Source organism: Myxocyprinus asiaticus, chromosome 6 (assembly GCF_019703515.2).
Source record: "Myxocyprinus asiaticus isolate MX2 ecotype Aquarium Trade chromosome 6, UBuf_Myxa_2, whole genome shotgun sequence".
NCBI lineage: Eukaryota > Metazoa > Chordata > Actinopteri > Cypriniformes > Catostomidae > Myxocyprinus > Myxocyprinus asiaticus.
In genome coordinates, this window is record NC_059349.1 from 25,234,418 (window position 1) to 25,262,262 (window position 27,845).

The 27,845-nt window shown below is 37.7% G+C and overlaps 1 protein-coding gene across 4 annotated transcripts; it reads left to right on the forward strand.

Annotated features, from left to right (window-relative positions):
• Positions 1–1,380: 1,380 nt before the first annotated feature.
• Positions 1,381–26,003, forward strand: LOC127441925 (1-phosphatidylinositol 4,5-bisphosphate phosphodiesterase delta-1-like). 4 transcript variants are annotated; one of them, XM_051699504.1, is made up of 15 exons: positions 1,381–1,614; positions 5,950–6,108; positions 10,869–11,097; positions 11,183–11,312; positions 11,688–11,916; positions 13,180–13,381; positions 13,812–13,956; positions 15,669–15,821; positions 18,858–19,007; positions 19,123–19,273; positions 19,492–19,608; positions 21,350–21,528; positions 21,872–22,004; positions 22,123–22,272; positions 25,282–26,003. In XM_051699504.1, the coding sequence occupies exons 1-15, from the start codon at positions 1,584–1,586 to the stop codon at positions 25,371–25,373; spliced, it is 2,250 nt and encodes a 749-aa protein (XP_051555464.1). In that variant the 5' UTR covers positions 1,381–1,583; the 3' UTR covers positions 25,374–26,003. The 4 variants fall into 4 exon arrangements, with proteins under 4 accessions (XP_051555464.1, XP_051555463.1, XP_051555459.1 ...); XM_051699503.1 differs by having other exon boundaries at positions 1,382–1,614; positions 19,120–19,273; XM_051699499.1 differs by lacking the exon at positions 1,381–1,614 and adding an exon at positions 5,100–5,271 and having other exon boundaries at positions 19,120–19,273.
• Positions 26,004–27,845: the final 1,842 nt, after the last annotated feature.

The following is a 27,845-nucleotide window of genomic DNA, read 5'->3' on the forward strand; positions in this document are numbered from 1 at the left end:
AATGGGCAGGCCCAAATTACCCAGCGGCCCTCTGGGAAAACACACAGTGCTCCCGATGGCCAGTCCGCCCCTGGGTGGGCATATGCAAAATCTTAAGAAAAATAGGTGGGCATACAGCGTATGCCTGCGTCTGCTCTTGACCAGTGGTTCTCAACCTGGCCAAGTCCCCCCACTGTCCAAGACAATATTTGAAGGCCCCCTCACCCAAAACTAGACGTGTCTGATTAAAATGATTAATCATGGATAATTTTTGATTCTAGAAGTATCAGAAGGAGACTGTTTATAATTTGTAGGCATACATCTTAAAGTATATATTTAGCATTTTAATTAAGATGTATTATTTTAATATTTCTTATTTTAAATTAATTTTAAGTCATCTTGAGGCCCCCTTGGAAGTGTGCTGAGGCCCCCTAGTGGGTCCCGGCCCCCTGGTTGAGAACCACTGCCCTAGACTACACTACTAATGATTATAAGCCTAGATCAAAACATCAATCTTCTAAATTTACCAAAAAGTATGCATCATTTACGAATAAATGACTGGAAAGGGATCAAATATGTATTCTTCTGAAGGTGTCCTTAACATAAAAGATTTGTGAGCTCTTGTGTAATCGCAATGAGAATGCTTGCACAAAGGCATTCCTTACTTAATTGTGACTAATCTGACTGGCCCGCAATGGAAATGCACTTCACTTCAAAGTTTAAAGTAGAATTCATGGATGCGTTGCTTTAAAGATAGCATTTACACTAGAATATTCCTGGAGTGTCCCCAGGTGGGCTATTCAGGGGGCTTATTATTAAAATAATGCTCACACAAAAATTGTTCCCATATAGGAAGTTTCAATAACAGGGGTCAAGGATGATACAAAAACTGAATATAAATGAACATTCAATGGAGAGAGGATAACTGCAGCCCCCTACACTTTGGTAGGTCTCTTCTACCTTGTGTCTATATTTAAGCAGAATTTTTATATGACAAAGGTGGCTAAAATGTTTATTTACAACACATGACTAGCCCATATCTTTTCAGCCTGAGTGATAAGTGCTGCCTCGCAAATTCATTTTACTGCCACAGACGGTGAGTTGTATAAAGTTGTTTACAGCAGCTACAGGGGCAGCAATTGATACGATTAAGATTAAGATACGGTTAAACTGTTTATCCAATAGAATAAAAAACAAACCAAACAATCAATCACAGTCTGGATTTGCATTGTGAGTATTTGCATGATTTACCATAAGCATAATAACCAATATCCCCCTATTGGGAGCTTGAGGCACAGCATGCAGTTATAAGATGCTAAACTGATGAGTGGCGAGTCGCTATGTGAGTGGGAGTGGCCCATCATGAGATACTTATTACTGAGACAATAGTACCCAGAGGCAGGTAATGTGTACCAGTGTCGAAAAGATTGGAGGAATTACTCATTTTATATCAGTTCCGGCTGTTTTTTCTCTCTTGAAGAGAGATATACTACTATGCGAAGTTAGAAGTTGTTCTTTTGACGAGTGAACTCCTGAAGTTGAGAACATTGGACATACTTTGTGCGACGAGGAGGATATATAGCAGTCTGCTGTATTTACAAGAAATGGATTCCAGTGGCATTGATGATAAACAAGGTAACTGGTGAATAACAATGGGTTGCAGTTGAAATAAAATTGTAGAGCAACGCTTGTGCGCTACACAAGTCATTCGACAAACATCTGACAGGTTATTTTTGAGCAGTTCAGTAAACCGGCACGCGCTCTTGAGTTCCAGCCACGCGCAACAACTTGTTGTTCCATTGCCAATGCCAAACATGATTCTCCACGCACAGATCCATGTAACATGTTATTTAACAACGTTGCAAACAAAAAATGGTGGGGAAAAAATACGAAGTAATGCAAGATAACCTTATAGTTGTCATATCATGTTCTGAGATAGTTAAATACATTATATTGATTTATTTTCAAATAATTGCAGTGGATGCATTTAGCAAGCAAAGCGCATATTTGTTTTTCGGTCTGCTATTTCATTTTGGATGGTTATGATAAGATATGAATGGCTGGTGTAGTGTAAATTGAGAGGACGTAATATGTTTGCCACGCCCTCAGCAACTTTGTATTGCCATTTGGTGTATTTGTCCATCTCACTACAGTGCTCCAATTTCGCAGCAATGCATCCTACTCTTTGTTTTGAGGATGGGCCACAGGAGAGGTGTCAGTAGCCTGGAGCAACATTCCGTTGACTGTCTCGCATAACATATCCCTTTCATTACTCTAGTTCCTCTGCCTGAACCTTCTGTCAAATTATGGGGTTTACTTTATCTTCAAATCAATGCTTGGCACTTTTCAGTGTTTTAAAGCAGATCATCTTAGAACAAACACTGTGACAAAACATTCTTAAAGAGAGAAGAGAACACATTTTTTAGGTACCCTGCTGGAAAAAAATAAAATAAAACAACAACAACAAAAAACAGCTAAAACCAGCCTAAAACCAAACCTAGCCTTAGCTTGTCACCCAAGCTTGTCAGGTGACTGGTTTTAGAGGGGGTTTGGGCCCTTTTTAGCTGCTCAGGTTGGGAGACCAGTTTAAACAAGCTAATAACATATTTGACCTCCAACCAACTTGTTTACCAATTTGTGCACAGGGCTTTCCACAAAGATGTTACAGTGAATGTGACCCACACGTGGGTTCTCAAAAAGCCCAAAAGCATTTAAGACTGCAGTATCTCCCGTCTCACTATTTTCCAGACTGTTGTCCCTCAGTGCATTACTACATTACATTTACATTTATTCATTTGGAAGACGCTTTTATCCAAAGCGATTTACAAAAGAGGAAAATATAAGCGAAATCATCTTAGGAGGCAGTGGTATGAAAAGTGCTGTATTACAAAGTATCACTAGCATCATAATAGTATTCAATACAGAATAAAGTGCAACAGAATTTTTTTTTTTTTTTTTTAATGACTGGTTAAGTGCTCATGGAAAAGATATGGTTTTTAGTCGTTTTTTGAAGACAGAGTGAGTCAGCTTCACGGATGGAGTTGGGAAGGTCGTTCCACCAACGTGGTACGATGAAGCTGAAAGTCCAGGAAAGTGTTTTGGTGCCTCTTTGTGTTGGTACAACAAGGCGACGTTCCTTAGCCAACCGCAGACTTCTAGTGGGCGCGTAGCTCTGCATAAATGATTTTAGGTATGCTGGAGCAGACCCAGTGACTGTTCTGTATGCCAGCATCAGAGCCTTGAATTTGATACGTGCATCAACCGGCAGCCAGTGGAGAGAGACAAGGAGTGGTGTAACGTGCTCTCTTTGGTTCATTAAAGACCAGACGTGCTGCTGCATTCTGGATCATTTGGAGGGGTCTAGTTGCACATGCAGGGAGGCCTGCAATGAGTGTTACAGTAGTCCAGTCTAGTTATGACAAGTGACTGGACAAGCAGTTGTGTGGCATGTTCAGAGAGGAAGGGTCTTATCTTCCTGATATTATAGAGTGTAAATCTACATGATCTTGCGGTCTTTGAGATGTGGTCTGTGAAATTTATTCTGTTGTCGATGGTTACCCCTAGATTTCTGACCAATTTGGAAGGCGTTACTGTAGTTGCATCCAGCTGCACGGTGTTGTTGTGTACATTATGTTCTTTAAAGGGATCTTAAAGTGATAGTTCACCCCAAAAATAAAAATTCCCTCGTTATTTACTCACCCTCATGCCATCCTAGATGTGTATGACTTTCTTCTGCAGAACACAAAGAGTTTTAGAAGAATATCTTAGCTCTGTAGGTGCATTCAGTGCAAGGAAATGGTGGTCAGAACTTTGAAAGTCTAAAAAGCATAAAAAGGCACCATAAAAGTAATCCATATCCCATCCAGTGGTTTAATCCTTGTCTTCAGAAGTGATATGATAGGGGTGAGAAACAGACCAATATTTAAGTCCTTTTTTACTATAAATCATTACTTTCACATTCTTGTTTTGTTTTTGGCAATTTGCATTCTTTGTGCATATCGCCACCTACTGGGCAGGAAAGAGAATTTAGGGTAAAAAGAGACTTAAATATTGATCTGTGTCTCACCCACACCTATCATATCACTTCAGATGACATAGATTAAACCACTGGAGCTGTATGGATTACTTTTTATGCTGTGCTTTTTGGAGCTTCAAAGTCCTGGCCACTGTTCACTTGCAATGAATGGAAAAACAGAGCTGAGATATTCTTCTAGAAATCTTCGTTTGTGTTCAGCAGAAGAAAAAAAGTCTTACACATCTGGGATGGCATGAGGCCGAGTAAATGAAATGAGAATTTAAATTTTTGGTTGAACTATCCCTTTAAATCAGTTTTTGTCTGTATACTAGCAGAGAGTTACTGTAACCTTAAATGTATGTGCTGACATTCAGAACAGACAGACTATGTGCAGAGCAGATTAAAGCCTTTGCTTTAGATTTAAGACACTTTTATCCAAAGTTTTTGTGTTTCCTGGGATTCAAACCCATGACCTTGACAATGTTTCCTTCCAGTTGAACTACTGAAACATTATGATGCTAAACTAATGGCAGAGAGAGTATGAGGAATGGTCTCAGATTTTTATGGAGTAGCTCTACCTTTATTTCAAATATATGCTAATATTTGAGTTAAACACCAGTCTGCATATAGACAACAGATTAAAGAGGTTGTGTAACTCTCAGGGAAAACAGTCAGGAAAAATCACAAGGGACCACGAGATATTGAAAATACAAAATACAACATTATCTGCATTTTATTTTACACCAAGTCTTAACATAATTTCACGGTTTGAGAATATGGGAATATGAGAAATCTAGAAATCGGCAGTAGATTGTCGAATGATGCCACTAGATGACGCCATTGTTTCTCCTGAAAAATACATTCAAAACCCAACAGAGGTATTTTACCTGCATTTTGTAGTATTCGCGATTGGCACTTTTAAGGTTTAGTTATCGTTTTAGCGATATTTTTATTTAAATATACATACTTAACGCGTGGCTTGGAGTTCATCAACCAATAAAGACACTTATTCGGATCGGACGGACGGTCTCACCACAGTATGTCTCTAGAGATGAACTTTGGATAGTACACGCCCCTAATCCGCAGATAAGTGAGTAAGCGACACTCCAAGTCACTGGGATATGTTTTCGACTCTTTTTCGGAAGCTGTTTTCATTTCTGTGTGGAAAATTCACAAGATGCTGTGTGTACGGAGACAATCTGTAAGGACCAAGTCCCAAGATTTATTATACAGTACACGGATCAAGGCAGTCGCACAGGACAACATGAGACTTCTAGGTAAGACGATGAATAGCATAATAAACAGGGATTGTCGCATCTCTTATGGATGTGGCATATAAACATGTCACCTTCCGGTTTTGCCTTTGCTGTTGTAGTCTTTTGGTTATTTTATGATATACACCGTTCATGGAAATTGACCAGTTTATCTTACAGGAAATATCTTAGAATGTCTTGGTTCTGTTTCAATAACTCTTGTCTAAACAGATTGCATTTGTAGATAGGCAGTTCATTATCTCAAAGCCTTTTTCATAAAAAAAAAAAAAAACAAAAAACAAAAAAAAAAACAAGACCAAGTCACACCTGTTGATTCACGCGCGTGTGTAAATTACTCATAAATACAGGTCACACCTCTGTAAATAATGCAGTTTTGCTGTTGATCCCTTAGCTAGCCCTGGTGTGGTGTCAAGTGTCCATAGTTTTTCAAGTAATTTAGTCTTTTTTGTGGTTACATAAAAGTTCTAAGCTTTATTATTATTTTCGGTTGTCCACTCATGAAAGGGAGGGTTCTTTCGTTATTTGGGACCACAAGAGGGACAATACAGTCCCTTTGTTTGTTCTGCTTTCATACAAAAACAAGGATGTGGTGATGTGGCAAATGACCCACAAATATGGCTTTCAAAAGGTTTAATAAAGACTACATGATCAGTCTTGCTCGCATCATTTACCTCCCCATAGGTTTGGAAGGAGATCCGGAGCTGAAGTTCTTGCTGGATGGTGGGGACCTTTTGAAAGTCCGTTCGGGCTCATGGAAAAAGATGCGCTACTACAAGTTGCAGGAGGACTGCAAGACCATTTGGCATGAATCCAAAAAGACCTTGAAGTCCAAACAGACCTGTGAGTATCGCTCCAGGCACCCATCCCAAAAAGATGCCCTCAGGGTGTGTCAACATCTACCCTTGTTTTGCATGTGTATGGTGGTGTATTTCCCAACCCTGTCCTAGCTTGACCAGCATTGTGTTTTGTTTGCGAGGATGAGCATCTGTATGTGTGAGTGGTGATGAATGTCATTCACAGAAGTTCTATACCACTTCCCTTCTCTAATCCTTTTTTTTTTTCCTGCTTCATCAGGGTAAAATAATGTTGTGCAATGTGTATTGCATAAAATGTGCTGACAGATCTATTGTCTTAGCCTTATCTTTACAATGCAATTCTCTTGCATCGTTTGATATTAAAGCGATTTATCCATAATGGTTACCTCATTTATATATCAGACATTTAGATTTATGACAGAGTAGCGTGGTCTGGGTTGAGGCCAGTATTCATTGGCTGAATAATGAATACGAATGTTAAATCTGCAGTTCTTTATAGATATATTTATGTTTTATTTAAGTTATATTGTCATATTGCAACTGGTGCAGTAAAATAACAATCTGTAAAATAATGAAATAACAACCTGAGCTTACAACGCTGTTATTATGCATGACCTCTTCTACATAGAATTTCCATATGCATATTGCCACCCAGACACACAATACTTCTGCACTGAACTGAAGGCCCTACTACAAAATAGGGTAAAAGACTTGTTTTAAGAGAATGTATCCTTTTTTTTTTGTGTGTGTGTGTGTGTGTGTGTAAAAAAATGTTTTCCTGACTTATGTGTATTTCATCTATTACCATCCTTTCCTTTTTATAGTTTATATTTAACCCCATTTCAATTAGTTAAATCAATATGAAGTTATTACAGTTGAAGTCAGAAGTTTACATACACTTAGGTTGAAGTCATTAAACCTAATTTTTTAACCACTCCACAGATTTCATATCAGCAAACTATAGTTTTGGCAAGTTGTTTAGGACATCTACTTTGTGCATGACATGAGTAATTTTTCAAAAGAACTATCAAAAGAAATCAGCCAAGACCTCAGAAAAAACATTGTGGACCTCCACAAGTCTGGTTCATCCTTGGGAGCAATTTCCAAACGCCTGAAGGTACCATTTTCATCACTACTACGCATGTATAAACACCATGGGACAATGCAGCCATCATACCGCTCAGGAAGGAGATGCATTCTGTCTCCTAGAGATGAATGTAGTTTGGTGCGAAAAGTTCAAATCAATCCCAGAATAACAGCAAAGGACCTTGTGAAGATGCTGGAGGAAACAGGTTGACAAATATCTATATCCACAGTAAAACGAGTCCTATATCGACATAACCTGAAAGGCTGTTCAGCAAGGAAGAAGCCACTGCTCCAAAATCACCATAAAAAAAACAAAAAAAACAGACTACAGTTTGCAAGTGCACATAGGGACAAAGGTCTTTTTGGAGAAATATCCTCTCGATGTCCTCTCGAAAAATGTAACTGTTTGGCCATAATGACCATCGTTATGTTTAGAGGAAGAAGGGTGAGGCTTGCAAGCTGAAGTACACCATCCCAACCGTGAAGCATGGGGTTGGCAGCATCATGTTGTGGGGATGCTTTGCTGCAGGAGGGACTCGTGCACTTCACAAAATAGATGGAATCATGAGGAAGGAAAATTATGTGGCTATACTGAAGCAACATCTCAAGAAATCAGCCAGGAAGTTAAAGCTCGGTTGCAAATGGGTCTTCCAAATGGACAGTGACCCCAAGCATACCTCCAAAGTTGTGGCAAAATGGCTTAAGGACAACAAAGGTATTGGAGTGGCCATCACAAAGCCCTGACCTCAATCCGATAGAAAATTTGTGGGCAGAACTGAAAAAGCATGTGCAAGCAAGGAGGCCTACAAACCTGACTCAGTTACACCAGTTCTGTCTGGAGGAATGGGCCAAAATTCCAGCAACTTATTGTGAGAAGCTTGTGGAAGGCTACCCAAAACATTTGACCCAAGTTAAACAGTTTAAAGGCAATGCTACCAAATACTAACAAAGTGTATGTAAATTTCTGACTCACTGGGAATGTGATAAAAGAAATAAAAGCTGAAATAAATTATTCTCTCTACTATTATTCTGACATTTCACATTCTTAAAATAAAGTAGTGATCCTAACTGATCTAAGACAGGGAATGTTTTCTACAATTAAATATCAGTTTAAATGTATTTGGCTAAGGTGTATGTAAACTTCTGACTTCAACTATACTTCTGAATGAAGATTGAGTGCTGTAATTGGATTCATTCTCATGTTGTTCCAAACCCATATGATTTTCTCTCGTCGATGGAACACAAAAGGAGACAGAATGTTAGTCTCAGTCACCATTAGGGTTGGGAACCGAGAACTGGTTGTTGTTTAGAACCGGTTCCATAAAAATAATAATAAAGGAATCGTTTGATTATCACAACTTTTGGTTTCGTTAGTGGTTTTTGCATGTGCAACTTTCCGCCAGGCAGGCCAAACACTGTACTAAAATACTCTGACAGTGTTTCCTGCAGCACATTTCAGCGACAGCACTACTCACTACTGAATCTACAGCATTGCAGCACGTTCAGTGTATTCTGATTCCTGAATGAATGACTCTTATGAGCTGGTTCTTTTGAATCTGCAGCATGAAACTTACAGCACGCACAGTGTTGCCTGATTCCTGAACTAAGGACACTTATTAGCTGGTTCGTTTGAACATACAGCGCTAAATATCCAGCACTTACAGTGTAGTCTGATTGCCGAACAAATTACTCTTAAGAGCTGGCTCTTTTTAGTGAATCAAAAACACTTATACATCAGTCAGAGCAGTTACAGAATTAATCTTGTACTGATGCGCAAGTTATTAATGTCCAACTCAAAATGAAGTAAGAACTGCTGAAGTCTCACAAGCATAAATTACAATATTAGGCTACATATCACTACATCCAGTGTCTTAACAGTCTCTAGAACCGTTACTGTGTTTATTTAATGTTGTACTTTAGACCTGTGAGATTTCAATCAGGTAGTGCAGTTACTAACTGGTTGTTTACATGACAATGTGTAGTTAAAAGGTGAAGTATGTAATTTCTGTGCTACTAGTGGCACCAAACAGAATTAGAAAAATAAAGTATGTTTTCAAACAAGCTTTGCCAACACCCCTTAGACTCATCGCGCCTTTTCGCACTCTCTGATTCCCTTTGAACAAACAGGCCATACTAAATAAAAGGTGATAAATGTTTAACGTATTAAACAAGACCACTATAACAGAAATTGGGACGTCTGATAACATTACTGGAATGAACAACAGCTGGGTGTGCAGGGGATCCAGCACATGAGGTTGGATGGTTCTTCTGGTAAATAGTAAGCGTAACGATTAGTGATCCACCGAAATGTATTTTTTACCGAAACCAAAATACAAGTTTTCATTTAGCCGAAAACCGAAAATAAAGTTTGGGTAATTACTGATTGATAATTGTGGCAATGTGTTTAAATTAATTTAGACAATGAATTTTGCTTCTGAGCTTATCAATGAGAAAATTACTAAAAAAATACAGTACAACAATGAAAAATTGATTTTATTTCTGAACACTGTGCACTTCATAACAGTTTTAATTATTTAGGCCTCAAATATCAAATAAAACTCAATACATATAAAATAGATATATTTAGGCCTACCTATTTAAAAAAATATTTAATTTAATAAAATGAATTTGACCTTCTATTTATGTTCTATGAATGTCTTTCCACTGCCTTGTGAAAAAAGAATACATCGATAATAGCCTATTTGAAGGCCTTACAAAGCAAAACAAAAAACTCTGTTGGGTAAACTCATAAGTATCACTGGCCTTTTAGGTAGCCTAATAACTCAATGTCTACTTCTTCAGGAAAAGTGGCAGGTTCTTCTTCAGAAACAGTAACTTCTCTGCTTTCTCACAGGAGAGGCGGTTCCTTTTCTCACCAATGACATGAGATGCTGCACTAAACAGTCTCTCACTGTCTACGCTTCTGTTGGGGGCAGACAAATATCTGTGTGCCATCTGTGCCAAGTGTGGGAAGCGGCCTTGATTTGCGCTTCAATACGAGAGAGCGCTATCACTTCTGGGGATGGGGGGTTCCGCAATATAACAATTAAATTATTACGCGGTCGCACTCGGAGTCAGTCTTGTATTTGGGTTGCTCTCTTTTATGATCTCGTCGAACTTGTCATACAGCGTTGGTGGTGTGTGCACCTCATCAGTTGTACGGGCCTTTTTGAACATCGGAAAAGTCTCTGTATTGTGTGCACCGTATCCATTTTCCTCAACCGGCAGTCCACTGAGTCCCATATCTTTGGTCTCCATCAAATCAATTTCAGTTTTGATCATTTTGCGTGCCCGCTGCTTTATACCAAATAATGATCTTTGTATCGCGGATCAAGTACAGTAGCGATGCAGCACAAGGGTTCGGATTCCATCTGATTAAATCGCCTGCTGACAGCCTCCAATAGTGTATGTTTCACCGGGGAGATTTTTCTTTGCCATTGTTGTTTTGGTGAACTCGGTATGCTGTTCAGAGTGTTGTGTTCTTAGGTGATAAATCAAACTGGTCGCACTAATGTTCGTCGGCAATGAACTGCCTCTCGATATTTCAGCCGAACAAATTTTATATATTGCTGCTTTAGCATCCTTTTTGGTCACGGTGAGGCACATCCACACTGCAGACATGTGTCCCCCACCCCCACCCAAACTAGGACCAAGGACCAAACTGGCCAAAATGTGTTATGTGTACCTTCTCTCTGTCAGTCTCTGTTGAGGACATTGCAGCGGTACGGACAGGCCGGCATACGGAGGGTCTGAGAAAATACACAGAGGAGGCAGTGGAGGACCGAGCATTCTCAATCTTGTTTAAGGGTCGACACAAAAGGCTGGACCTGATCGCCAGATCTGAGGAAGAGGCCAAGAAGTGGGTCAGTGGTTTAGAGAAGGTCATCTCAAACATGAACAACCTCAGTCCACAAAAGAAGACAGAACAGTATCCTTTTCAAACTCCTGCAGTCAGAATTCAAACACAATTCTTTCAAAATGTTTTCTGTATTGTCCTTACATCAGAGCTCTAGCTGGATCTACAGTTGTATGCATAAAGCAGATACAAACTATGACCAAAAAATGAGTCTGAAAGAGCTGAAGAGCTTTTTACAAGACATCAACATTGAGGTGGATGATGACTATGCTGAGATGCTCTTTGAGGTAATATCTATGTCAAGCCTGAATGCTACCGAGTTTACTTGTCTTTAAATTACTTTTCACATTGCCACATCTCACAAGGTAACACTTTAAAGCTGAAGTGTGTACTTTTTCGATGTTAAAGTACTTTCTCCTTTCCCAGCATATTATGCAAGTATGCCTTTTGTTGGTTGATTTCCCTTAAAAGTGTAAACACTGTGTTTGTTTGAGCATCCAGCCAGCCCGAAACAGCAACATTAGGTCAACCAATGGTGTGTAATCATTATTTTTACATTTCTGTATGTAATGCTAGTGGTTCAGAAATTACACACTTCAGCTTTAAATTAGCACAGGTAATATACAATGAAATTATGAATGCCACTTTTTGGTATCTTTCAGAAATGTGATGCATCAAAGTCTGGATTCCTGGAGGGAAAGCAGATTGAGCATTTCTATAAAATCTTGACACAAAGAGAGGAGATTGATGTTATCTATGGAGAGTATGCAAAGACAGACGGTCTCATGAGTGCTGATGATCTGCTGAACTTCCTGAGGAATGAGCAGATAGAGGATGCATCTCAGAGTGATGCTCTTCAACTTATTGAGAAATATGAGCTAGATGAAAATGGTAAAAAATATCTCAAGCAACCTCAAATTAGTTTCTGAGTAGTCTCAGAGGAGTTGGAAAAATAACATCAAGGAAACAAATACAGTAGCCCTAAAAAAAGTTTGTGAAAACTTTAATCACACTTAAAAATGTCTGAATGTCATTGCATTTGATAACAAAGTAGTAAAACAAGTGTCATGTGCAAGCAAATGATTCTGGAGCTTTTCACAGAACTAACTTTTCTGAGCCATTTTGCTTTTGCAATTAGTTTAAAGGAATAGTTCACCCAAAAATGAAACTTCTCTCATTATTTACCTGCCCTCATGAAATCCCAGATGTGTATGACTTTCTGCTGAACACAAAGATTTTTAGAAAAATATCTCCGCTCTGTTGGTCATTTCAATGCAAGTGAATGACCAGAAATCTGAAGCTCCAAAAATCAGATAAAAGCAGCATAAAAGGAAGACTCCAGTGGTTTAATCTATGTCTTCAAAAGTGATCTGATAGGTGTGGGTAAGAAACAGATCAATATTTAAGTATTTTTTGCAATAAATCTCCACTTGCACTTTCAGATGTGAAAGTGTAACTAAACAGGTGCCACATGTGACTTTCAGATGTGAAAGTAAAATTTGTTGGAAAAAAGGACTTAAATATTGATCTGTTTCTTACCCACACCTATCATATTGCTTTTGAAAATATGGATTACATTTATGCTGCCTTTATATGCTTTTGGACCTTCAGATTTCCAGTCACCATTCATTTGCACTTTATGGACCTACAGAGCTAAACTATTCTTCTAAAAATCTTCATTTGTGTTCAGCAGAAGAAAGAAAGTCACAGGAAGGTCACACATCTGGGATGACATGAGGTTGAGTAAACGATGATAGATTTTTAATTTTTGGGTGAACTATTCTTTTAAACAATAACATTTTGCAATTACTTTTAAGTGATTTTAAAGGATATATGAAGTCAAGCGCCCTCAAGGTCATGCAGGTGTAGCAGAGTAACCACAGGTGTAGTTCATCACATTAACTATGGACATGATCCGTTAGTTTTGACAACCACTACTTTTTGTCATTATATCGTTATTTTTATAATTTCAAACCTAAGAAACCTGTTTTTATGAAATCTTTTTTATTATAGTTTTTGTGCTATATTTCTTTAAAATAAACAACACTCTGATATTTTGTCTTCTAATGCAAAGGCATTTGGGCTTTTGGGGCTGTTATCTGTAACTATGAGTATGTCCTTGTAATTATATGTCTGTATTTTGGACTTCTGTAGCCAAACGAAAACAGCAAATGACAAAAGATGGCTTCCTATTGTACTTGCACCAGCCGGAGGGCCTGATCTTTAACCCGGCTCATAAAAGTGTTTACCAGGACATGAACCAGCCTCTCAACCATTACTTCATCTCCTCCTCTCACAACACATACCTGCTGGAGGACCAGCTTAAAGGACCCAGCAGCACTGAGGCTTACATAAAGTAATCATTCTATAATTTCATACAATCTTGTAACAAACAATAGAATTCAATATTAGTTTCAAATTTAATTACATCTAAAGTATTCAGAAAACCATTAAAGTATTGTCATTTGCTTATGGTAAATATGAACTGTCAGCAGCTTGATACAAAGACCAAATGCACTCTATGTATCATTCGCAAGGAAAGGTTCTGAATTAAATGTAATTTTGACAGAGCCACAGTGCTTACACATTTTGGGGAAATCAGCCTTTATATGGCTTACTTATAGCTGCATATTATGCTGGGATTGGAAAAAACATTTACATATTTAACAAAAAATAAAACAAGATTTTTTTTTCAAGCAAATAGCATTGTAAGAGTTGCACAATTCAGCTTTAAGCATGAATTTAAGGCTTAGTTTCAGGATACCAATTACAGTGTCCCTGTACAGAGCGTTTGTCAAGGGCTGCCACTGTGTTGAGCTGGACTGTTGGGATGGATCTGATGGGGAGCCGGTCATTTACCATGGTTACACTCTCACCTCAAAGATCCTTTTCAAAGATGTGATTCAAGCCATTAAGGACTATGCCTTTAAGGTACAAAAATTAAACGGATAGTTCACCCAAAAATGAAAATTCTGTCATCATTTACTCTCCCTCATGTTGTTCCAAACCTGTATGTCTTTATCTTTTGTGGAATGAATAATGCCTCAGTCACCATTCACTTATTGTATGGAAAAAAGGTGCAATGGAAGTGAATGGTGACTGAGACTTAGACACCGCCTAACATCTTTTGTGTTCCACGGAGGAAAGAAAGTTATACAGGTTTTGACAAAATGAGGGTGAGTAAATGATGACAGAATTGTAATTGTTGGGTGAACCGTCCCTTTAATAATATATAGGATTCAGATAGCTGTCATTTATTTCACTGTTAAAGATATACAATGATCAGCAACAACATTAAAACCACCTGCCTAATATCGTGTAGGTCCCCCTCGTGCCGCCAAAACAGCTCTGACCCTGAAGGTGTCCTGTGGTATCTGGCACCAAGACGTTAGCAGCAGATCCTTTAAGTCCTGTAAGTTGCGAGGTGGAGCCGCCATGGATCGGACTTGTTGGTCAAGCACATCCCATAGATGCTCAATCGGATTGAGATCCGGGGAATTTTGAGGCCAATTCAACACCTTGAATGGTGGAAAGTTCAACACCAGAAACCATTCCTGAACAATTTTTGCAGTGTGGCAGGGCGCATTATCCTGCTGAAAGAGGCCACTGCCATTAGGGAATACCGTTGCCATGAAGGGGTGTACGTGGTCTGCAACAATCTTTAGGTAGTTTGTATATGTCAAAGTAACATCCACATGGATTCCAGGACCCAAGGTTTCCCAGCAGAACATTGTTCAGAGCATCACACTGCCTCTGCCGGCCTGCCTTCTTCCCATAGTGCATCCTGCTGCCATCTCTTCCCCAAGTAAATGACGCACACGCACACGGCCGTCCACATGATCTAAAAGAAAACGTGATTCATCAGACCAGGTCACCTTCTTCCATTGCTCCATGGTCCAGCTCTGATGCTCATGTGCCCATTGTAGGCGTTTTCGGTGGTGGACCTGGGTCAGCATGGGCACTCTGACCCTTACTCCCCCACCAGCACTCAGGTCTTCTGATCAACTTCTATTGAGGGTTCCTCGTTGCCGCTATAGATCTAAGTGTGACCGTCCCTTTTCTGTGATGGGTTCTAATCTATGGAATAGTCTCCCTTTCCATGTGAGGTCAGCTTCATCATTAGCCATTTTTAAATCTTCTTTAAAAACATATTTTTATTCTGTAGATTTTGAATAGATAATTGAATAGTTTGAAATGGATAAATACATGTGCCCATGATCCTGTCGCTGGTTCACCGGTTGTCCTTCCTTGGACCACTTTTGGTAGGTGCTAACCACTGCATACCGAGAACACCCCACAAGACCTGCTGTTTTGGAGATGCTCTGACCCAGTCGTCTAGCACAATTTGGCCCTTGTCACAGTCACTCAGATCCTCACACTTGCCCATATTTCCTGCTTCCAACACATGAAATTCAAGAAGTGACTGTTCACTTGCTGCCTACTATATATCACGCACCTTGATGGATGCCATTGTAATGAGATAATCAATGTTATTCACTTCACCTGTCAGTGGTTTTAATGTTGTGGCTGATCAGTATGTATAGTGAGGGATAATATTTGTTTTAGGACTTGTAGAGCTTGTTCTTCTGGTCTTCTGTCCATGTGTATCTGACAGTTAACAATTTAATGGTTCCCTTCATCAGACGTCTGAGTACCCTGTGATTCTGTCTTTGGAGAACCACTGCAGTTTGGAGCAGCAGAAGACTATGGCTCGGCACATGATCTCCATTCTAGGTAGCGCTCTGGTCACCAAACTACTTGGAGATAAGATGCCCAAATGCTTCCCTTCCCCTGAGGTTAGTCACTGCACTGTCCTCATTCATTCACCCTTATGTTGTTCAAACCCGTATGACTAACTTTGTTCCATGGAACATGTTGGCCTCAGTCATCATTCACTTTCATTGTTAGATCTAATATTAACATTCTGCCTAACATCTCCAGAAGAAATTCAGAAAGGTTTGGAGCAATATGAAAATGGTTGAATGATGGCAGAATTTTTATTTTTGGGTGAACTATCCCTTTAAAGGGACAATAATCCATCATTCATTGTATCCATACGTCATGTGATACAAAAGATAATTTCCAGACATATTTTGAAATGGCAAGACTAAAAAAAATAAAGGATGTCTGTTTGGAGCAAATGGGGGGAAAAAAGTCTAAAATAGGGCTGAACGAATTGGACAAAAAAAAAAAAAAAACTAATTGCATTTATTTATGTTTTTTTTTCTCCCCAATTTGGAATGCCCAATTCCCAATGCGCTCTAAGTCCTTGTGGTGGCATAGTGACTCGCCTCAATCCGGGTGGCGGAGGATGAATCTCAGTTGCCTCCGCGTCTGAGACATGTGTTTGCTTTTTATCAAAACTAAATAATGTTTTGCCCATGCTCTGCTGCTGATGGAAATACTGCTCTAGAAAGGGTGTTTTCACTTGAGTCCACTTAAAAAGAACCAAAATAAATAAATAAAACGGTAAAACTCACAAAAACATCATCTTTGCATTCACATTGCACCTGTCTTCTGTGTAGCTTTTTTTTTGTCCAGTTTGTGAAAGGGTGTCATCCTACTTTTCATCATTGTTTTTTAGAACAGAGTCAACTTGAATATTATATTATTGCAATATATGATATTGAATAATAATAATAACAATAAGAATAATTATTATTAGTATTATAAAATGCAAATATAATTATTAACTTATTTTATTTATAGTAATAATATAAATAAAAGTTAAAGTATTACAGAAATATATTATTATTGTATAATAATATATAAATATAATAGTAATGTATTTCTGTAATAATTTCTTAATTTGCACGTGGCATTCCTATGCAGTCTGGTTAAACCTCAAGCTTTTATTTTGACAGAAACCTGTATTTATGTGGAATTACACAAATGTGCAATAAAAGTGAATTTGGAGTGCTGTAAATATAATGCGCTCAGTGCACATTAGCATGCTGAACAAAACTCAGGGTACATCTGTCATGCAGTGCACCAGAACTATTCTGAAACCACTGAAAACACTGTATAATGAGCCTCATGCTTGTTCAGAGTATGTGTAATACACACTGACCCAGTTTACATGCACTTAGAAAAGATTACACACTACAGACAGAACAGAGCTGTGCACATAAGCACAGCTCAGCGGGCAGCATGTTCAGACTGTTTGTTTAATTAAATTGCAGCCTTCTTGTTTGATAATCGCACTAGGTCATATCGCAATTTTTTTTCTTTTTTTTTCTCATATTCAGTCCTAGTCTAAAATGAATAATACCTCATTGCACACACTGTTTTTTTGTGCTATTTTATTGTGACAATTTTTATTGCAAATTGAGTATTAACATTTGTTTAGAGATGTTTGAAAGATCAAAGTGTTTTATCCAATTGCTCTGGATTTAGACAGTGAGACCCTGGAGGGGAATTGTCCTGAACTGTCTGAGCAGGGGATTGCTTTCAAGTTGGAATTCTGTGTGGAATGTGTGGAATGCATGCATCTGGTCTCTATATTAAATCACCTCCGTATCTCAAATTCTCTTTCAGCTTTTCAGAATTTTACAAAAGTAATTTCTTCAAGAGCACAACACTGATGTCTTCAGCTCATAAATTTTACACAAACATCACAAACTGTATAAGATATTAGGAAATGGCAAAGTCGGAGTTCTGTTATGGTGCTTTCATTGTGACCTGATTGAAACGATAATGCATTGAATTGCTTTGATGACTATAGCGCTGCTTTGCCTGCAGGGGATGGGTGATTATCATAGCTTACATAACATTTGTTTTCCATTCCCTTCAGTCAAGGTGTGGCCTGCCTTGGTCACAGTCAACAAAAGAGCCACTACTTTTCTCTAGGGTATCATTTACAAAAAGGGATTTCTAAAACTACTGTGTTAGAAACAGCTTGCTTTCCAACTGCTCTTACTACTGTAAATATACAATTAATTCAATAAACTGTGCACTGTATGTGCATTTTTATTTTGCAAGTGATACCGAGTCAGAAAACAGCCTGCTACATGTCATGTTTGCTGTTAACTGTTAAATGAGGAAGCAACAAAAACAGAAAAAACACAATAGTTGCTAATTTATACAAGGGCTCAACAATGAGGATTTTCTCGGCAGGCCTGGTTGGACCAGTAGTTCAAAGTTATGCTTCCCCTACCAAAATTTTCACACCACAAAAAAAAAAAAAAAAAAAAAGATATATATAAACATATTACATTTAACTGTTTCAAAATATATTATATTTTTAATTTAATGTTACATTTTCTTTACCAAAATAAGAAACAATTTACAAAAAAATAAAAGATTAAGGTTTTTAATCTGCAATAATAGCTGGAAAATTTGCGGCTTTAATTTAACACCAAAGACATCAATGATTATTTTTATTTTTTTTATCTTTCCGATCACCAACCCAACACTTGTCAATAGATAAAGCAGAATAGATTAAATCAATCACGCAGTGCCATCTACAGACTGACCACTTTATAAATGAATTGAGAGCCCCATTAACATCAACTCCATGTGAAGAGCAACGTCATCCTCCTTCATTGAACAGAATATATTTCCTTCAGACTTTCCTTACTTTTGAGATCCTTCAATAATTGGATTTCATTGATATTAAGCTAAATGTCACTTTCTTCACACCTGTCGCCTTAACCACACTAACGTGATACTGAAAGCTGATTGGCTTGAATGCTGACCATAAAACCTTAAACCTTAACGTTGTAGTAACTGTAAAAAAGTATGTTTTAATGTTAGCTGAGTAGTAGTGCAATGGCTCAGCCGAATTTAAAGATGCTCCTTTAGCTTTAATTTAATGGCGGTATTTCTTTTAGGAACTGAAAGGCCGGTTCATAGTCAAAGGGAAGAGACTAGACAAACTTGAGGACACATTTTCAGATGAGCCCAAAGCAGCAGGTGATGAGAGTGTAACAGAGGAAGAAGATGATGAAGGTGATGAAGACGAGAAGGAAAAGAACTCTAAAGTAAGATGAGTGCTGCTTACACTCTGCATAATCTTACTTGCTGTGGAAATATTTGTATAAAAGATAATTCGTAGCTGCAAACAAATAACTTGCAACCACACCCTCTACATAGAAGTCGCTGAAGCTGGCAAAGGAGCTGTCTGATATCGTGATCTACTGCAAAAGTGTCAAATTCCATGGGTTTCAGGATTCCCGAGACAAGCAGTCCTTTTATGAGATGGCCTCTTTTAAAGAGGGACAAGCTGTGAATCTGGCAGAGGAATCAGGTGTGATGTCATGACTCTTGCCCAGCTGCACAGATTGATTTACATAGCAAAATGCACAGTCGGTCACAGATGATGGAATCTGCTTCTAACACAGAGAACTTTGAACATGAAAACACACATTTGACAACAAATAAAGCCACTTAGTCATAAAAATGTTAGGAAAGACAAGCAAACAAGCATGTTCCAGCAATGATCAATTTCTATTTTCTCTGTTACAGCAAATGAGTATATCCGCCACAATACGGACAAACTGAGCAGAATTTACCCAGGTGGACTGAGGACAGACTCCTCAAACTTTAACCCAGTGCCTCTGTGGAACGCAGGCTGTCAGATAGGTAAATCTGACTTTGACTTTGTTTTTCAGTTAGGAAAATGATTTTAATGTCCACCAAACAGAGGAACACACATGTACAGTGGCTGCAAAAAAGTATTTGGACTCACACTTAATGTATTAAATGTCATTGCATTAGATAAAAAAATACTGAAGCATGTTTAATTGATTTAACCTCCTGAGACCCTGCGTCTTCCTGCGTGGACATTACATTTTGGCTTCGCTATAGGCTATGCATAATTTTTATTTTATTTTAAACTGACTGGTCTCAGTAAAGGAAACATCCAGGCTGTCATTAAAGGGTTCAACTTTTGATGCATCAAACAATGTGACAAAACAACATGCCACTGATCTTTGGGAGAAACGTCAACATCTAGTAAGAAACCTCATTATGTTTTTACAATAAAACCTGTTTTAGTCAAAAGGGTACAGCCTCTAGTTTCATCCATAAATATGCCATTTTAAAAATGTTATCGCAAAACAACATGATGTTAAACCTAATAACCACGTATGTGTACTATAAGCTCATTTTCCTTAAAATATCCTATATTCACTGTGATTTATCCAAAAGCTGGTAAATGTTGCTTTCAGAGGCTGTATACAGAGTAAATAGGAAGAAAATGAGGTGCATTTCAAACTGTCCTGAGACCAGTGCAGACAGACAGCACACTGGAGGTTAAGTAATTCCCTAATTAGGGAGCAAGGGAGCATCCTATAAATTTCCTATGCAACCAAGTGCATTTACTCCTAAAATCCGGTCAAAAGTTCAGTTTCAGGCTGCAGATGATGTTTGGACCACTCAACATGTTTGGCAGACATGAGACAATAATAATCAGTGCATAGATTCAGAATTTGTCATGTAAATTTTTATTTTAACATGGTTGGTAGTGATTGGATGATGCCATTATTTTAAATCAGAATTATTTATGCTAATTTTGAATATAATGTCTGTAACAGCTCAAAAACATGAATAACCACTCCTGGAAACACAAACAATTTGATTAAAAAAAATCTGACTTTCTATAGCAAATCTGACTTTCTGTAGCTTGGTATTCTTTAAAATATCACAACTTGGTCCCACTGTCAACATATGTGGACATTAATTTTTAGGAAAACTATTTGCTCTAGAATTATTTTTTTATTGCATGTTTATTAGGGGCTACTAGTTACAAATCAAAAAGAGGAATGGAAAATGCACACAGCAGTCATGCTCTGGTCTCAGGAGGTTAATAAAAATGTTTAAAGACCAGAAGTATTTGGACACTTATTGGTTGTCAAACTAAGTGAGACATGTTTGCAAAAAGGGCTCTGAGAAGTGAAGTTACATCTGAGAAGAGATCTAGCATCATTTATTTGTGGATGAGACTGACATTCAGACATTTTTAAGTGTGACTTAAAGGGTTTGTTCACTCAAAAATGGGAATTCTGCCATAATTTACTCAACACATTATTTTTTTCTGTGGAACACAAAAGATGTTGGCATCAGTCACCATTCACTTTTATTGCATCTTTTTTCCATACATTGAAAGTGAATGGTGACTGAAGCTAACATTCTGCCTACCATCTACTTTTGTGTTCCACCAAAGAAGGTAAGTCATACAGGTTTGGAACAACATGAGGGTGAGTAAATGATGAATTTATTTTTGAGTTAACTTCCCCTTAAGTATCCAAATATTTTTTGGGGCCTCTTCTCTGAAATCTGATTGTTACAACTGTATTTATTATTTCCCTTCAACTTGTTCCAGTGGCCCTTAACTTCCAGACTCCCTGCTTAGAGATGGATCTGAATCAGGGGCTCTTTCTCCAAAATGGGCAGAGCGGTTACATTCTAAAGCCTTCTTACCTACGAGACAGAGCGACTGAGTTTGACCCCATTTCTCTCACCAAGGGTCCATGGCTAAAACAAAAGACACTTCATGTGATGGCAAGTAGATTTGCAACACTTTTTTTATTTTAGCATTTGGACTATATTTAATGATACCAGTTAGTCCCCACCTTTTCATCTGATTGGACAGCGGCATTCCAAGAGTGGTGATGTTTAGTATAACAGCATTGGGACACCTCAGTTTATATTACTCCGCCTGTCTGCATTAGTGCGTTCCAAACAGGATTTCAGTATGTGCGTTGCTCTGCGACATGCGAGGTTGGATCCTGTTTTGGCTTCATTTGGAAATATTTTCGTCTCCAGAGCAGAAATAGACCAAATAACTGCTAATATTGTGTCTAAAATGCAAGTTTTTTAAAGGCTATTAATGTTTGCCTAATAGGTGATCTCAGCCCAGCAGTTGCCCAAACTAAATGAAAAGAAGTCCTCTATTGTGGATCCTCTAGTGCAAGTGCAGATCTATGGTGTGCCAGCTGATACGACTGTGAAAGAGACACCATACATTGAGAATAATGGTATGACAACCCCTGTAAATCTGCTCTACCAGCACCCTCTTTAACACCACAGTCAGCATGTACAAAAATGCAGCATCACCCAATGTTGTCTAATCTGTGCTCTTTGTCCTCTCTCAAGGGTTCAACCCCATGTGGAATGAAAGTTTCCAGTTTGATGTGTTTGTGCCAGATCTAGCCCTGGTCCGCTTTTTGGTTGAGGATTATGACTTCACATCAGACAATGAATTTATTGGCCAGTACACTCTTCCCTTCAACAGCCTAAAGAATGGTTTGTGTGCTAATGACTTTCTAAATCATTCAAACTGGTATCATGTAATATATCAATCTTTAAAAAGGGCTAAAAAATTACAGTGCTTGCAAGGCAGCAGATAATTCATCCAAAGCAGTGATGTGCTATCTATTGTTTTATTTATTTTTGAAAACGTAAGATTAAGAAAGAAATTTAAGATTAAAGTTTTAAAAACCCCATTGACCTTCATTGTTATAATGTTCATCATTAAAAATGTAACCATTAATGTCATTGTAATATTTGCATACTGAATTGCGATTGGTTGTCTTCCTTGCATATATTTAACCCTTTACTGTTCACAGTGACATTTGATTCTTGTGTGCCTCCTATTGAAAACAAGACACAAACTCAGAGCTGCTTTTTCCCACAGAGCCAAAGTGTAAAACTCAATGCAAATCTAGTTTGTCATCTTTATTTTTAATTTGAAGGGACAAATTCCTTAATTAAATGCCTAAGAAAGAGAAGAATATGTATAGTATTTATGTATGCATGTGAAATAGTATTATTGTAAATCTGCTTTAACCCCTTAAACTCTGAGGTCCAAAAGGAGGCCGATATGCCGAAAGGTTTACGTTAAAACTTTCAAGTCCTCTTGTCAGGCATATGAGGTATCATTTGAAAGCTTATAATCTGGACTTTTTAGAAATCACTTCTGCATCTATGTTACATAAAACAACAAAATAAGGCCTCAAAAATTTTGTGTCACGAATTAGCGCCCCCTTGAGGTAATGGGGTAGAAATATTTATATGCAAATAAAAGTTTTTCACTAAGCACTTAAATGGACAAGTCATATATAAAATGAAAGCTCTCATTCTCAGGAATATGCATGTACAGTTTATTTTGTTGCTGTAATACCACAGTTCAAAATATTTTCAAAAGAATCACAAAGTGAATTTCTTTAAGTCATCACATACAAACATCTCTTTTATGCTCCGATAACTGCTACTGTAAGCCCCAAGTAGCCAAAAATGTTATATCTGCTTCAGTGGTGGTTCTGGCCCTCCTAGTTTTCTTGATGCAAAATCATCAATGAATGCGTCATATCTGCCCAGCAATCACATGGTTGATACTAATTATTGCAAGACCACTAAGAAGATCCAGTGTCATGGTGTAGCCTACCTATAGGCCAACTGTTTATCATGTTTATCTTATGTTTGTTCATAATGTAAGAATACATTATGAACATCCATAATCCTAACCATATAGAGCCTTTAAGGCTGAGTAGCCTGTCGGGGCACCTTTCACCCATTGTGATCTTGCAAGCTGTGCGGGGGTCAGGGTGGCACGATTTGGGACACCTATCTCCCATCGTGATCTTGCGAGCTCTGTGTGGGGGCGGGGTTGCTCAATTTGGGGCACCTTTCTCCCATCGCAATCTCGCAAGCCTTTCTCCCATCGCGAATTTGTGAGCTCTGTGCGGGGGTGGCCTGGCAGGTACCCTGTCGTGCCACTCCAGAGAATGTTGCCACCCTAGTTGCCTGCCTATATCGCCTATGCCAGGATCGGCTACTGATCTGCTTTTACCTTAGGCAGTGTTGTAAAAAATTTGGCATTTTTTTTATTGTCTGTGAGCTTGTTTGTCAGAATAATCCAATGTTATATTTTAGATGTCCAGAACAAAATATGCCATCTAGCAGGAAAAGCATGCTAACAAATCATCGAAAATATATGTTATCGACTATTGATTATAACATGTTTTATAACACCCCAAAGGGGATGATCTCAGCTTTCTAATAACACCTAGATTGATCTTCTAGTCCACTCAGAGGCTAAGATATTCAATGAAATAATGAGGGTGGTGCATGAGCACATCTTTGAGGGCCACCTACATTTCAGATCTGTATATTGTGATGGAATGTGATAGAGAAAAATGTATCTAGTGGAATAAAATTAGACTTTTCAAAATGAGGTAGAGTGAACAGAACCAGAATTACATGTTTACAAAGTTAGGACAACAAAAGATTATTTTTATTTTATTTCTGTTTATCATAAGATTATAAACAGATACAATATTATTTCATTTGTTTTTTATTTCATTTGGGGGGTTCTCTGAAAAATGAGACCAATTATTTGCAATTAGTCCACAGTATATGTGAATGGTGAGCTTTTAAATTTGAGCGTGAAAAATGACAGACGGCAGCCAAAAATGCACCAGAGTTTAAAGGAATAGTTCACCCAAAAATGAAAATTCTTTCATCATTTACCCTCATGCTGTCCCATATGTGTATGAATTTCTTCTGCAGAACACAAAAAAAGATTTTTATCTCAGCTCTGTAGGTTCATACAATGCAAGTGAATGGTGACCAACACTTTGAAGCTCCAAAAAGCACATAAAGGCAGCATAAAAGTAATCCATATGACTCCAGTGGTTTAATTCATGCCTTCTGAAGCAATCTAATCAATTTTGGGTGAGAACAGACCAAAATATAACTCCTATTTCACTGTACACCTTGCTATTGCAGTCTCTAGGCACGATCATGATTTCAAGCTTGATTACACTTCCTAGTGCTCGACACATGCACAGAGCACTAGATGATTGCCAAGGAGACTGCTGATGTCAAGATTTATAATAAAAAAAAGGAGTTATATTTTGGTCTGTTCTCACCCAAAATCTATTAGATCACTTCGGAAGACAGGGATTGAACCACTGGAGTCGTATGGATAACTTCTATGTTGCCTTTGTGTACTTTTTGGAGCTTCAAATTTTGGTCATTATTCACTTGCATTGAATGGACTTACAAAGCTGAGATATTGTTCTAAAAATCTTTGTGTTCTGCAGAAGAAATTCATGCATATCTGGGATGGCAAGAGGGTGAATATATGAGAGTTTTCATTTTTGTGTGAACTATTCCTTTAACAGTATCAATACTATTAGTTGTTGCTCATGCCAGTGGCAGTCAGATTAGACTTTTACATATTACAAGTTGGTTGTATTTCTGTTCAGTGCTAATGAGGTTTAATCATTGATTGTTTTTGTTTTACCACAGGATATCGCCATGTCCCACTGCTCACCAAGAACGGAGACCTCCTGTCCTCAGCTAGGCTTTTCGTTCACATCTTGGTTGTGGATGCTGAATAATCCAAACATCACAGAGTTTATACTGTATTCAACAATGCCAGCATCCCAAAGGTTAAATGGTTTAACTAGCCAGCAACAAATACAAAGGCAGCTCTTAAGAGTGGGATTCTAATGGGCAAACAATAGAAATAGTGGGAATACAGCAACTATACAACAGTTGATTTCACATTTCAAATCATTATTTTTTTTCTTTTTTACCATTTTTATAAAATACATTATAACATTTCAGTATGCCGAGTGAACACATTACAAATATGTATGCTGAACATTGTTCAGGAGTGTCAGCTTTCAGTCAGTTTCAAAGAGCTCTGTTTTTAGATATCAGCAAAGGAACAATTTGATGGTGGAATTGAAATGTGTTCCATCCTCTGGGTAGTATCTGTAGATGCTAGAGATTGTATTTTAAATGTGTTTTTCATTTAATTTAGCTGTCTTTATGCTTGTCTTTTATGTAGTTATATTAACATATCTGACTTCTGTTCTATTAAATAAGTTACTTTAACTGTCATGTATATATTTGGAACATTTGATACACTCTGTCGGACTGCATGCAAACTGAGTGATTCTACTGAAACACATTGCCAACTGTATACTGCCATGTAAAGGACAATAAATGTAAGTTATTCAAAACTTTTCTATTGGAGTGCTTCTACTTATTCTATAATTGCTTCAACCAGAGCAAAACAGTGTTACTATGAATGCAAACTTTAATACAGTGAAAAAGACACTCTGTTAGCATAACATAAATATATATAAATAAGTAAACATTTCCAACATTCTATTAAATGTCCATGTACTAAAATAAAATATTTGATGCCATGCGTGTACCTTCATTTACTATTACTATTATTTTGAATGGCCATGGAAAATGAAGCAATGTGATAATTTTACCTGGTCACAAAAAGTAGTCAGTTAATTTACCTGATGAACTTTCACCTTTTGCTGACCCTTTATGCTTCACAGAGCTAATGTGTGCCTCTAAATCACTTGCACCTTTATTAGCAACTGACACATAAGTGCCAGCTTTACATGTCATACATTCTGCTTCCCACAGATCTCGACCTGGACGAAAGCATGGGAATTTTTTTGCAAATCTTCCGTAAATTTGCACTTTCGTTTGGGCATTGTTTCCACTCAGCTGTCATTTGCTGCTACTGTCAAACTGTTTGATGCCAAACACAACAGCGCTTCGCGTGTTCACGGAGAGATTGACAGGCAGGAATTTGGCCAATAGTTGCTGCAGTCCTCTTATAATTGACCAAATGGTGTGCCAGAAGACGGGACTTACTAAAAGGAGCAATGCAAATATGCGCGCACACACAATGAAGTATTAGACCAGATGCACATTATAATGCAACAAGCCGAATCCCGGACATTTTCGCAAATTTAGAAATCCCGGCCGGATGCTTTTTTAAGGTCCGAAAAAGAGGACATGTCCGGGAAAAAGAGGACGTATGGTCACCCTACGTCAAATAATGCCAACTGGTCAGAAACATCGGTCAAAGCACTATATTAGAAACCATTAATGAGTTACTGATAACACAAACAGGAGGCTCTATTTGTGTGGACTTCCAATCCAAGGAAAGGAACATAACAAGAAAGAAATTTTGGGGGAATGGCACCAAGTTATCTTATTAACTGCAGCTGTTTTAACAATTGGATTGTAAATGAAAAGAGACAAATATTTACAGGCATATCACTGCACACACATGAATGAATGAAATGGTTGTAAAAGTTTTTTGGTATCCGAATTTATAAAAGTATACTGATGTAAGAAAGATGTTTGGGAGTTTCTTATAAAGGTGTCAAACTTTGTTATAATTATTGCACCCAAATAAGGTTATCATAATTATTTACCTATTTCTCAAATATAAAACTTACCTAAAATCTCCCTATCGCTCAGGAAATGGGTAGTTGACATAAAATACTTTGTTGACATGTCCTGGTGTGACACTATACTCCATTTAAAACTATATCAAACATATTTTGCTCCCTTTTTTAACTCATAGAGACTACATAGAATGTTCTGTACTTTCTCACAATGCACGACCATTTTAAATGTTGTCAAAAATGTAATTAAACATTTTGGGAAATACCTGATGACCAGTTACCAGACCTAAGACATACAGTTTCTCTTATACATTCATTAAATATTTTACGTAAAATCATGTTGATAAAAAAGGTGAAATTAACCCTTGTGTTGCGTTCGTTTGTGCTAACACCTTTTCAGTTCCCCTTCAAAAATGACCAGCCCACTAAGGTTGTTAATAAATCTCATATTTCATATATTATCCCAATATATTGCTTTAGATCTTTTTGACAACTTTAGTAATTATATAAGTTTAATAGTTCTATTATTATTATTATTATTATTAAATACATATTTTCACTATACTGGGCTAGTGGTGGTCACTCCCCTCAGAATGTTTTTTTTTAAATAATAATTATGTAATAAATGAATAACCACTTGCT

Coding starts and splice junctions, on each gene's coding strand:
- LOC127441925 (XM_051699499.1), top strand. CDS start 5,172: ATGCTGTGTGTACGGAGACAATCTGTAAGGACCAAGTCCCAAGATTTA. Junction 19,274..19,491: donor GAATCTGGCAGAGGAATCAG/GTGTGATGTCAT, acceptor TCTCTGTTACAG/CAAATGAGTATATCCGCCAC. Junction 22,005..22,122: donor ACCATACATTGAGAATAATG/GTATGACAACCC, acceptor TCCTCTCTCAAG/GGTTCAACCCCATGTGGAAT.